Source organism: Artemia franciscana, chromosome 9 (genome assembly GCF_032884065.1).
Source record: "Artemia franciscana chromosome 9, ASM3288406v1, whole genome shotgun sequence".
NCBI classification, from domain to species: Eukaryota; Metazoa; Arthropoda; class Branchiopoda; order Anostraca; family Artemiidae; genus Artemia; species Artemia franciscana.
In genome coordinates, this window is record NC_088871.1 from 48,688,406 (window position 1) to 48,702,236 (window position 13,831).

Here is a 13,831-nt window from a genome sequence, read left to right on the forward strand (position 1 = left end):
TCCTCCTCATTTCATTTTGTGTTCTCCCATTGCCTTTTCTTTGCTTCTTAAGACAAAGCTCATCAAAATGACCCATATAAAGGGGAATAAAATACGCCCCTGCATACTCCTGATTTGATGTGAAACTAACTGTTAACCTTATTTCCTACCTTAGCCACAGCGGCATTATTTTCATACATATCACCGATCATTGTGTTTGTCTGATATACCATACAAGGATAAGACCTTCACAAAAGATTTTCTATCAACAGAATCAAACCCTTGCTCATAATGTATAAAATTGAGGAATAAAGGTGTTTGATGGCTCAGGCAATTCTCAATTATTATGTTAAAAATGAAAATTTGGTCGACACATCCTCTACCCTTTCTAAAACCACTCTTTTTTGTCTTATAACCTTGTCTACAGCATCTCTCAGTCCAAAAAAATATCTTATAGCTAACAAGTTTTCCAACTATAGAGAAAAGGCTAATGCCTCGACAATTACCATACTCACTCTATAATCTTTCTTATATACTGGTTTTATTTGGGTTTTCCTATAATGTCTAGGTACTTCCTCTTTTAAAAAAATCATATTCATAATCTTCAGTAACTACTTGTCAAAATTACACCGTCAAAATCGTCAACTGTCACTTGTCAAAGAAACTCACCGTCAAAATTAAATTTTCCAGATAGCCATTTTGTTCAACATAATTGAAAGCTCTATGAACTATATCTTTGAGGATGGCAACCCCCCCCCCCCAAACCTTTAGGGCAAGGGTGGTAAGTTATGCCCTAGGTGCATATATGGTATAATATGCATAATATGCATAAACCCTTGCTCATGATATGTAAAATTAAGGTATAAAAGTGTTTGATGGCTCAGGCAATTCTCAATTATTGTGTAAGGAGTGAAAATTCGGTCGACACATCCTCTACCCTTTCTAAAACCGCACTTTTTTTGTTATTCCCTTTTACTTATTACTAAGTAATTTGCCACCTATAGTGAAAAGGCTAATGCCTCGATTATTACCAAACTCACTTTTATAATCTTTCTTATATAGTGGTTTAATTGGGGACTTCCAAAAATCTCTAGGTACTTCCTCTTAAAAAAAAAATTAAATTCACAATCTTCACTTACTTATTTTTAACCTCAGAGCAAACATATTTAAGAAACTCATTTACCATACTATCAGAACCTGGAGCCTCATTTTTCCTTAGTCCATTTAGTACTGTCGCTAATTCTTCCTCACAAGACAAATCCTTCACATCCGAGCTATTTGCAACTCTATCTCAGTTAGATATATAGTACCGGGAGCCTTGTGGTTTCGCCGCCAGACCCCGGCACCCGGGACGGAGTAGGCAGTATATATAGATTACCCATGTTGCTTGTCTTCTGGATTCTAATATAACTTGATAGTGTAAGATAATTTGAGCCTTTTCTTGATGTCACGACGTCCAAATGGACCTCAAACAAATATAGGTGCCGAAACTAAAATCACCGCCGAACAATGGATTTGACAACAGACTGTCACCTCTCTGCTGAACTTAGTTTCTCAGAAAGCATATATAATCGTCTATTCACTTACTCGCTATTAGTGCATTGAACTGTTCAAGAAAAGACCATGGTCCACAGTACTTTCCATTGAATATAAATTAGGGTATCGGATAGGAAAATAGGATTTTGGAAAAATATTGCGCGAACCAACAAACCTTACATGATACTGACAAAAATATTGTTCCTGTCCCTGAGTATAACAAATATATGTACCAAAACTTTAATCGCCACCGAACAGTAGATTTGACTACAGACTGTCACCTGTCTGCTGATCTTGGTTTCTCTAACCTTTGACCTGTGATTCTCGAAACACTGGTGATTGTTTACATGCACATGAATATAAAAGGTAAATGAGATTTTGTCTTTACCTAAATATTTGGTATTTGCTAATATTCACCAATGGAACTCACCATTCTCCAATCTGGTCTCTCAACATAACATGTATAATATATTCTTCTTATTATTTTTTTTTCACGGCCCGTTGGAGGTTTCTTTCTGAAGGTTACTTATTTACTTCAAAAGTACCCAAAGACAGAACTTGATGGATTATTACTTAAATCATTTACCTTTTCGCTGGCACTGCAAGAATATCCCATTCAACAGACATATAAAACTCTGACAGATCCATTCCTATTTGAACTGTATCAGTTCCATTTGTTTCATCTAAATGCCGAAGGTCTACCTAGATTATATACAGATTAAGAAACCAACATCGAATGCAACCTTAGAGCATATACAATTAGAAATAAAAACAAATATAAATTTTATTTATTTCAGTTACCCATTTCCAGGATCAGGGCTTTGGGAAGAAATATACTTATGCCGGAACTCTTTAACATTACATTTGAATGTTAATGTCTTTGAGAGTTTGTTCGTATCTTTTATTGCTATTATGGATGTCTTAAGAACCTGTTTGCTTTCGTTATTAATATTTATGTCTATTTTATCTATATGTAAGCTAGATCACATTATTTATACTGCCTTTATTTATAAATAAAAAAGGGCCATATTATTTATATGGTCCTTATGCATAATTTTATGGCCATCTGCTATGTACATGATGATCACTTTAGAAATTAAAAGTAAAAAAAAAAGGAACAACACAGCAAAAAAAAAGGAACACTAATGCCAAACTGCAATTTTCCTTGGTTTCCGAAATTATTTTATAAATTGGTTTATCTAATTTTATTAAAGAGTTAAACGCATAATTTTCTTTACGGTATGATTATCTTTATATCATGTCAAGCAAAAATCGGACGGGAAACAAAAATAAATAAATAAAAAAAAAACAGCCTAAACACAACATAAAACTTTTTGTACTAAAATATATGTGTTCATTTTCTTAACCCTTTAGATGAATCATATGGAAAATAACCATTTTAAAATTAGTTGACACATATTCTTTTTAAATATTCCAAAATTTTTAACATCAAGGACTTTTTCAATTATTTCTAGGCCGCAAAGTTTTCAAAAAATATGCTTAGCATAAACCTTGTGCTTTTTCGAACACTGCAGAAGTTTGCACTAACGTAAATTTTCGGGGTTTTCGCAGGAGTGACAGATGTCACTCTTTGAACCGTCCACGTCCACTTTTCAACTTTCGTGGGCTTATCATGCCTTATGAACATCCTTGTTTTGGGTGCACACCCTCTTCATTTAGCACAAACCTTCACATGCAATATATCATATTTCAAATTGTTTCAATAGAATTTGTCTGAGAATAAATCTTTTGTTGTTACAATGAAATATTCTGTTTTGTTTTTTTATTGAGAGAATTTTGTCATAAGAAGAGGCTACATTGGTATCTACAGAATATATTGGATATTAGAGTCACGAGCTGAATATAGAGAGGATATTTAAGAGATAAAGAAGAGCATTTTCTTATTTTTGTTTCCCTTTTGAGGAAGGACAAGGACTAATTTGACAAGTGAATAGAATATTTCAACTGTTTATTGACATATTTTGCGTTTCTTTTATGCATTATTGTCAAAATTTATTAATTTTTGTAGCTTTTGCAAAAAACTTGTATATATTTGTGCACAAATAGGTTGGAATGAACTTTCTTTTTTTTGTTTCAATATTGTTATAGTTGCAAACGATGATATGTCAGATTTCAAAACCAATTACTTTTGAATTGAAAAAACCAAACAAGTTGTTTTTAGCTTATAACAGAATTATTGCACAGTCTAAAGAATGTAAATCATGGTTGCAGCGATAGTTCTCACACGGTATAGAACGAACAACGGTTCACAGTAGCCAAGAATTTAAAAAGTCTAAAAAAAACCATTTGTAGCTGGCTCAGAAATGGTGACTATAATTTTGGTTAAACGTAATACGTTTAACCAAAAACGGTATTACCATTTACCGGTAAAACTCATTTACAAAAAAAGTATTTTTTTGTAAATACTTAAAGTTCGTTACAAAAAATTCAAAGGGATTTCAAACAACAGTCTGGAACCTACCGAGAAGGGCATTTGGTCAAAACAAAAAATTCCACCATTAGAATTGTCATTGCCAAAAACCCTAGCAAAGAAAATCAGACTTTTCAATCGCTTCTTGTTGTGATGATAGTACAGCACTGTCCGATCATCTTTTTCTTTTTTCCAGTTTTTTTCTTTAACTTGGCAGAATAGCGTATTTCCTATTTTTATTTTACTTTTATTGGCAACCATATATTTGTCCAAAGAAAGACCTCTAAGTCTGTAAGATATTGCGGAAGTCGGGTCATTACTAAATATCATTTTTGGACTTCATCCGCTTGTGAATAAAACAAATAACACATTTCCAACTAAGATTTCGGTGTATATTGAGATTCAGATAAAATACGGGAAGACCAGTTTCACCTCATCTTAAGAGCGTTGTGGGTTAAACAGACTGCGCAATTGTTTCACTTTCCCAAAAATGATAAATAATGCCTTTTTAATCACCGAAACGGAAATTGTATAGGACATAGAAGAAGCAAATACCAGAGGTATAGCTTGATTGTGGTCAAATAATATATTTTGTGATAGGCTTAGAGGATGTTAAGAAGCACAATAACGATGATAAGAGAAAGGACGAAACCAAAGTCAACCTCAGCGTTATAATTAACATCATTGTTAAAATCATAATTGCTGTTATCACTGTTATCTTTGAAGATGTGTATTTTTTTATTACCAGCATTGTTATCATTGTCCTTTTCGTCATCAACAATGGTATCTTCATTATAATCTTCGTTGTCATTATTATATCATTATTATCTTTAGTTATTCCCTGGAATAAGAAACCACTTCCATAAATCCTAATTCTCTTGAAATCCTAGGCACTTCTTATTAGCTTCTAACTGCCGGATTTTTTATTTAAGCCCCCCACCCCTCCCCCGAAAAACATATCCTGAGTACTTGCCCGCCGTTTTAAAAACAACATTTAGATCCATATTATCTATCTTTTTGTGGTGCTTTCTCCAACAGCCATCAGATTATGTATCAAAGAATCTAAAACTACAGCCTTTACATTTTTTTTTCACATGCTTTGACCGAAAATCAGTAAATTTTTCACTTTATGCGTTATGTTTTTTTAATTTACTGTTTTGAGGATATTTTTGACTAAAATGGGTTTATATTAGCCTGTTTATGAAAGTTTAAAACGTGGTCATGTAGATCTCTAACCAAAAATTAAGTTTAATTTACTTTAGTTTTAATTTTCTCTAGCTTATGTTTAAATTAAAGTTAAATCACTATCAGGGTTTTTTCTATGGGAAGTAGAGAGCGAAGTTTGAGCTTAAACGGTGGAAAAGTTGTTACTTCGCAGTTTATTCTGCTTATAACTGTAAAACTGATTCAAATAAACTGTCTTGTCATTCTTACCTATATTTTTAGAATTTTGAAAAACTCGCATCTTACTGAAAAAAAGTAACAAAACAGGTTTAGGGTTAGAAAAAACCTCAAGTAGCCAGATGGAAACAAAAAATTAACTTATGTGACTCTCAATAGTCCTTTATCAGTCATTTATCAGCCATATGTACTGGCACATAGTAACAATATGGTTCAAATTATTAGAAATACATTTAATCATCGGAATATGTGGCTAAATAAAAAAAAAGTCAGTGCGGTTCAAACTGGCAATTAGGTTCAAATAATGCTACTGGAACATTCTTTTTAGAACTGTACTTATTTACCTTTTTTGTGTGGCATATTTTTATTTATTTAGGTTTTTTTCAGAATAAGATGTAATAGCGTATTAGTATTTATAGAGAAATACTCGTTGGTATTTGTAGGGTTTCTTCGAACGAACTAGTAATTGTTAGGTGAAATTAACTAGTACTAGTATTAGTTCGAACTTACTAGTTAACTTAAAACTAGGCTGATTGCTTCGCTAAAGGCTTATTGCTTCGCTAGTTTTTGCCACATATATCTGCAAAACTGGTTAAAATAAATTGACTTGTGATATTTCCCTATGTTCGTAGAAATCTAAGAACTAGCGGTTTACTGAAAACTTACAACCGAAGAAACAACACAGGGCTAAGAGCAGATCTGCTTTCAAGCAGTCGATAGAAAATTAAAGAATAATTTGTATTGCTCTTAACAGTCTTTCTTTGGCCAGAAAATCAGTAGTTTACCATTTTTAAGGGATATTAGTTCTTTATCAGATCTTCAATGAATTTTTTTTGCAATAAACTTTCACTGTTGATGCTAACCGAAATAATAGTTACAATTTCTGATTCAGCCTCAAACAGTAATTTTTAATTACTTGAAACCATTTATTTTTTCGTATGGACAATTTTTTATACCCTACTAGGTCATATCTATCACTGCAATCATGATTTCTTTATTTATTTACTATTATGCTTTACCTCAGATCAAACAAAAAGAATGTAAGAAGTGTTAATTTAAAGGTATTTATCACATTTTCTTGGTATTTTACTAAGTAAATCGACTAAAACCGTCAAATGAACCTTCAAGCTTAGAATTACTATAATTAGATACTAGCTTAAAAAAGTATACTGGTACAAAAGAAATAACTTAATGAAGTTCCCTAAAGTTAAAACAACAGTAACTATTATAATATAAAAAAAAACATAGTTACTCTTATTTCAAAAGTCACTGAACAAAAAGATATCAATGTCACTGAACAAAGGTCACTGTAATGAATTAAGAAAAAAAAGCCATTGGTAATACCATCGAGCAAGTACAATGCATAAAACATTTAAAGCGGCGTGAAGAAAAGGGGGGATGCAAACAAAATAAGTAAAAGAAAGCTTAAAACCAAATCTAAAAAGGAAAATTAATAACGGTGACATGATAAAAGATGCCATCTGTTTCATTTTGTCTATACAACACTTTATCATTTAACAATAGAGGTTTCCACACCGAATAGCTTGAAATTAATAAGTTACAAGAATTAGGCTTTTAAAATATACACTGTTTTTAGAGTTACTAATTAAGAAATTTTTATTCTTAAAATGTATTTATATTTTTAAAGTATGCTATTTTGGGATTGAAAATTATCTAATTTTAAGATTGACTAAGGCTTTCTAAAAAAATACAATATATATAAAAATACATAAATAAATTATCTTTATATATAGTTTCTGTGGAGCATAGGAAGATCTCGTATATGCATAGGTCATCAGGCTTTCTATTTAACTTACTTAATTTCTTGGGATACGGGGCTTACTAAAGCGATTTTTAATTTTGAGTACTATCATGCCATTTAAATACTATCAGGTATGTTTTACTTATTAAGTTTCTTTAAAGTGCCATGATAAGTCACATTTAAATTGTTTTTAGAACTGATATTTTTTTCACCAAATAGCGCTTGTTCATTTTCTTCATGCACGAACCAAAGTTTTCTCTATTGTCAGTGTTCTGTTGTTGATAATAAACATTACTTAATTAGTAACTCTAAAAATAGTGTATATTGTAAGAGCCTAGTTCTTGTAACTTAACAGTATGTGGCGATGTGTTATGGTTTGGGCCAATTTTTCTGACAGATTTCTCATTTAAAAGGTTCAGTTGTTGATACTGGGGAAGATAGGGTGCTTCATGGGATACTCGGATCCGGATTTTCTCGTCACATAAAAAAGTATGAAATTTCTTTTTAAAGGAAATGATGCAAATAGAATGTAATTTACTTGGTTTTAGATGTGTATTTTTATTTTCTCCTTTTAGGAGCTTTTATAAAAGTTTATCAGTCCGGACTTATTTTCCTTATTAGGTTTGTTGTAGGTGTACCTTTCAGGGTGTACCCTGAACAAGGTATTTTTTTTTTTACTAATTTACATTATTTCGAAAAATAGTATACTGATACAAAAGTTAATCATTGTTAGTCAAAAGTTAGTCAAAAGTTAGTACTTTTAGTTCAGTCATTTTCTGAACTAAAAGTTTTGCAGCACGTATCGATATCGCATGCTCTGTGGACAAAAATGCACAAAGCCTAGTATGCACATATTTTTTGACAAAAGTCAAAGTTCCCTTACCAGAAATTTTAGTGGTAAGTGCGCAACAAAGCAATTACCGCGGGCAGAAAATGACAGAGGACATTGAAAAATGAGTCTACGATCACGGATGAAAGTACTTCTAAGAAACTACATTTCCTTTAGTTTTGTATTCTAAATACATAATTTAGTATAAAGATTTTCATTTAGGATCCCATTTAAATCGAAGGCCCTTTCTCTGAAAAATTAACTAGCGATCCGGGGAAATGCAACTTTAATACCAACCTCTATGATGATTCTTAATAAATAAAAACAACAAGTGATATAAAAATACTTACACGAAGAGGCACCTTTTATCAAACATAAAATAAACCAACAGAAATGGTCACTGCTTTGGAAGGCTTCATGAAAATTGGTAAGATGAAAAAAAAGATCGAATTTTGACCAACTTAAGTCGAAATTGATCAAATAATGATTTCAAAATAATGATTTCGTTAGCATATAGGATACGCTGAAGTGAAGAAACGAGATGATAGCGCTGTCCTATAGTAATTTAATTTTTTAATAAACCGGACTTTGTAGTTGTAATAACTAGTATATCTACTAATCACAATCTTATGCTTCTATAGTGGTGATGTTTCTAAGAGTTGTGTGGGGATTCTTACAAATTTGTAATTCTTCAGGAGACCATTTCCTTATTTCTTAAATAGGTTCAATTAATATGTACGGTTACAAATGTCCTGCATAATGTGAAAGATAATTTGAACTGATGCTGTTGACATTTTATGCCACTGTTAGGGTTTTTTTTTCCAAGAAATCAGTGTTACTAACTGTCCATAAATACAAAACATAATGACTGGTAGGAATTTTTGTTTGGAAGTTAGTATAACTTTGTTTGGAGCTTTTGATGTATGTGAACGTGGTGACTTTTCCCAAGATACGTAGGGGAAAGGGTATTACCTGTCTTCAAAGAGAGAATTTTGAGGATACCATATTGTAATTCAGAATGGATATATTTCCACTGGTTTAACATCCAATTGGTTTCAGCTGACTTAAACCCCCCCCCCCCTATTCTGATGTGGACATCAGTCCTAGGATTTCAAAATCATTATTACCGTTATAAACTTGTCTGTAAACATTCTGCCTAGTGTTGTAAAATATCAATCTCGGGTTCCTTCAACAAATCATTTATCTTTTACTCTGGTTATCCGTCAAATCAGTATAACAAAGGCAGTCAATATACAATACAGAACATATTTTTGTTATCAAAAAGTTCGTGGTAACGAACTGTAGTAAGGAGCGACCCGGCTTAATAGTAACCGAAACTCTAAAAAATGGAATTTTGATGCCAATAGTTATATGAAAAGAATCGCATTTTAATGCGGATTTTAAATATATATGTTTAATCAAGTTTAGTCTTACCCATCAAAAGTTACGAACCTGAGAAAATTTGCCTCATTTTAGAAAATAGGGGGAAATACCCCCTAAAAGTCATAAAATCTTAACGAAAATCACACCATCAGATTATCAGAGAACCTTGTTGTAGAAGTTTCAAGCTCCTATCAACAAAAATGTAGAATTTTGCATTTTTTGCCAGAAGACAGATCACGGATGCGTGTTTATTTGTTTTTTTGTTTGTTTTTTTGTTTGTTTTTTTGTTTTTTTTTCCAGGGGTGATCGTATTGACTTAGTGGTCCTAGAATGGCTCATTTTAAGGGAAATTAAAAGAGCTAGTGCCCTTTTTAAGTGACAAAAAAATTGGAGGGCACCTAGGCCCCCTCCCACGCTCATTTTTTCCTTAAAAGTAACCAGATCATAATTCTGAGATAGCCATGTTATTCACCATAGTCGAAAAGAGCCGTCCTGGCCGAGTGGGTTGGTGCGCTGGATTTGGGATCCCTTGTCTGGGAGGATGCGGGTTCGAATCCCAGTGTACCCAATTCTTCAGTTTGGGACGGGGGTCAGTGGCGTGACTCTGTAAGCTTAGCCAAAGTTGACCCAGCTCTAAATGGGTACCTGGAGAAATCTGGGGAAGGTAAACAGGAAGGGTGTGCGAAAGCACAGGATGGCTGGCCCCCAACCCCCCCATTGCGCTTCCTGGCTGAAGGGCAAAGAAACGGAGATCAGCACCGCCGGTACGGACTGTAAAGTCTAATGCCGTATCCTTTACCTTTTTTTTACCTTTACCATAGTCGAAAAACCTAATAGCTATGTCTTTAGGGACGACTTACTTCCCCGAAGTCCCCGTGGGAGGGGCTGCAAGATACAAACTTTGACCTGTGTTTACTTACAGTAATGGTTACTGGGAAGTGTACAGGCGTTTTCATGGGAATTTTTTGTTTTAGGGGGGAGGGTACGTGGGACAATATCTCCATGGAGAAACTGCTCATAGGGGAAGAGAATTTCAATGAAGGGGGCGCAGGATTTTCTAGCATTGTTTGAAAAAACAATGAAAAAATAAATATGAAAAGTTTTTTCTATTGAAAGTAAGGAGCAGCATTAATACTTAAAACGAACAAAAATTATTACGCATATGAGGGGTTAACCTCCTCGTTATATTTCATTCTTTATGCTAAAGTATTTTTAGTAATTTCAACTATTTATTCTACGGCCTTTGTGATTCAGATGTCATTCTTAAGGAATTGGGACGAAATTTAAGCTTTAGTGTAAAGAGCGAGATATCGACGAGGGTTGAACCCCCTCATATACGCAATAAAAATATACGAATATAGAAGTTCGTTACGTAAGTTAATTCGTAAGTTCCGTATATTTTTTACCAATGAAAACATTTGTAAAAAATTAAGTTCTAGTTGCTTTTTTAAATAATCAAAAAATTGGAGGGCAACTAGGCCTTCTCCCTCGCTCTTTTTTTTGCTCAAAATATTCCTATAATTTTCAAAATTGCAATTAATTAAAAGACAAATTTCGTTTTAATTATTTATGTGCGGAGAGCCAAGATCAAAACTTGCATTAATTCAAAAATGTCCAGAAATTAAATAAAAAACAAAAGTTTTTTTTTAAATGAAAAGAAGTAGCAGCATTAAAGCTTAAAACGAACAGAAATTACTCCGTATATGAAAGGCTCTTTTCTCCTCAACGCCCCGCTCTTTACGCTAAAGTTTCTTACTGTTTTAAAAATAGACTTAAGAGAAAGAGTCACAGAGGCAGCTAGAACTTTTAATTTTTTACGAATGTTTTATTACTAAAAGATATACGTAACTTACAAATTAGCTTACGTAACAAACTTCTGTATTCTCATGTTTTTATTACGCATATGAGGGGGTTCACCCCCTCGTCAGTACCTCGCTTTTTACACTAAAGCTTCAATTTTGTCCCAATTTCTTAAGAATGACCCCTGAATCACAAAAGCCGTAGAATAGATAGTTGAAATTACTAAAAATACTTTAGCGTAAAGAGCGAGGTATTAGGAGGAGGTGAGCCCATCATATGCGTAATAATTTCTGTTCGTCTCAACTTTTAATGCTGCTTCTTACTTTCAGTTGCAAAAACTTGTTCATATTTACTTTTTCATTGTTTTTTTTTAAATAATGCTAGAAAATCCTGCGCTCCCTTCATGGAAATTTTCTTCCCCCATGACAGATTCCTCCAAAGAAAGTTCCCCCAACATATCCCCCTCTTCTCAACCACTCCCCCAACCAAAAAATCCCCCTGAAGACGTCTGTAGACTTCCAAATAACCATTACTGTATGTAAGCACTGGTCAAAATTTGTTCTTGTAGCCCCTCCCACGGGGACTGTTGGGGAGTAAGTTGTCCCCAAAGACATAGTTATAAGGTCTTTCAAATACGCTGAATAAAATGGCAATCTCAGAATTTTGATCCGGTGACTTTGGGAAAATAATTAGCGTGGGAGGGGGCCTAGTTACCCTCCAATTTTTTTGGTCACTTAAAAAGGGCACTAGAGCTTTTCATTCCCGTTAGAATGAGCCCTCTCGCAAGATCCTGGGGAAAAAAACAAACAAACAAACAAATAAACACGCATCCGTGATCTGCCCTCTCGCAAAAAACACAAAATTCCACATTTTTGTAGATAGGAGCTTGAAACTTCTACAATAGAGCTTTCTGATACGCTGAATCTGATGATGTGATTTTCGTTAAGATTCTATGACTTTTAGGGGTTGTTTCCCCCTATTTTCTAAAATAAGGGAAATTTTCTCAGGCTCGTAACTTATGATGTGTAAGACTAAACTTGAAGAAACTTATATATTTAAAATCAGCATTAAAATGCGATTCTTTTGATCTAGTTATTGGCATCAAAACTTTTTTTTAGAGTTTTGGTTACTACTGAGCCGGGTCGCTCTTTACAGTTCGTTACCACGAACTGTTTGATATATTCATTAATGAATAAGAAACAATTGCACCAGGTCTGTATTGCTTATTTTAGATATTGCAAATTTTTGCTATACCTTCCCTCTTTATAATACACGTATTATTATTAAGTCTGATGCTACCGACATAATCGTTTGAAGTGCTACGTGCTAATTTAACAAGACATACCTTTGCGTCTCTAGGCCCGAACAATAATATTATTCATGTACTTTTGTCTGAGATAAAGGTTCAAATTGTCTAGATGCATGTGAATATACTTTTTCTTTCTTTTTAGTGTAATTACTCCGTTTTTATTTTGTTCAAAAGTGGGTTATAAGTTAATTATTTTTAACACCTTAACCCCAACTTCTGGCTGCAAAGAAAATGCTACAAGGAAGGAAATTATCATCCTGCCTCTGGCCATTTTCTATCATTTATGTTTAGAGACCAGGCTTACAATGTCAGTGTTTTATTTTTTGTCAGAGTTAGTTTTTGTTTTGCAGGGTTTCAGTTTTTTTCATGTATATTTTCTTCTCTTTTTCCAAGAGCTCTTTGTTTTTCCATTCAAAAAGAGTATAATATAGCATCTTATCTTAGATTATATTTATATTTGTTTTTAATTTTTAATTTGGTGTTTTTTTACCTGTTTTTTGCTGTTTCTTTTTTGCCTGTTTTCAAGGAGAACAGGCAAGTAGTAGAGTCCGAGGAGTTTAGGTAGTTAGTTATATGCGGCTAAGCAAACGTGTCATAATCTGAACGCAAAGTTTGCAAATATATAATTCCAGAGCCCACTAATGTTAAATTGAATTCAAAACCTTTTATTTGATGTGAATTTGATGTGAATCAGATAAAATGTTCCGCTTATTCTTATATTATTTTAAGATTTTTAGTTGCTTTCAAAGTTCAATTTTGCCCAGATTTAAGCCAATACCAAGGTTTGCAAGGAGCTGAAAAGTGAATAAAAACAAAATTTTTTTCTTGTATTTACGAATAGCAAAATATTTACGTTTGTTGATGATAGAGGAAAAATTATTTTCGAACAACAATGCTAAAAAAAAGTTTTTGAATTAGTCCGTGGCATTGACAATCAAACAGTTCGTGGTAACGAACTGTGGTAAAGAGCGACCCGGCTCAATAGTAAACGAAAGTCTAAAAAACAGAATTTTGATACTAAAAGATGCATCAAAAGAATTAAATTTTTATGCTTATTTTAAATATATATGTTTCATCAAATTTAGTCTTTGTCGTCAAAAGTTAAGAGCCTGAGAAAATTTGACTTATTTTGGAAAATATGGGGAAACGCCTCCTAAAAGTCATAGAATCTTAACGAAAATCACACCATCGCATTCAGCGTGTCAGAGAACCCTATTTCAAAAGTTTCAAGCTCCTATCTACAAAAACGTGGATCTTCGTATTTTTTGCCAGAAGACCGATCACAGATTCGTGTTTATTTTATTTTTTTTTTTTTTAAGGGGTCATCGTATCGACCAAGTGATCCTAGAATGTCACAAGAGGGCTCATTCTAACGAAAATGAAAAGTTCTAGTGCCCTTTT

The 13,831-nt window shown here is 33.1% G+C and overlaps 1 protein-coding gene across 3 annotated transcripts in view; it reads right to left on the reverse strand.

Annotated features, from left to right (window-relative positions):
- The window catches only part of LOC136031504 (acetylcholine receptor subunit alpha-like), a 201,737-nt gene that overhangs the window by 102,603 nt on the left and 85,303 nt on the right, over window positions 1-13,831 (reverse strand). For all 3 annotated transcript variants that reach the window (XM_065711166.1, XM_065711167.1, XM_065711165.1), the window contains exon 6: window positions 2,102-2,217. In XM_065711166.1, the coding sequence (XP_065567238.1) occupies window positions 2,102-2,217 (116 nt within the window). The remainder of the gene's footprint in view (window positions 1-2,101; window positions 2,218-13,831) is intronic.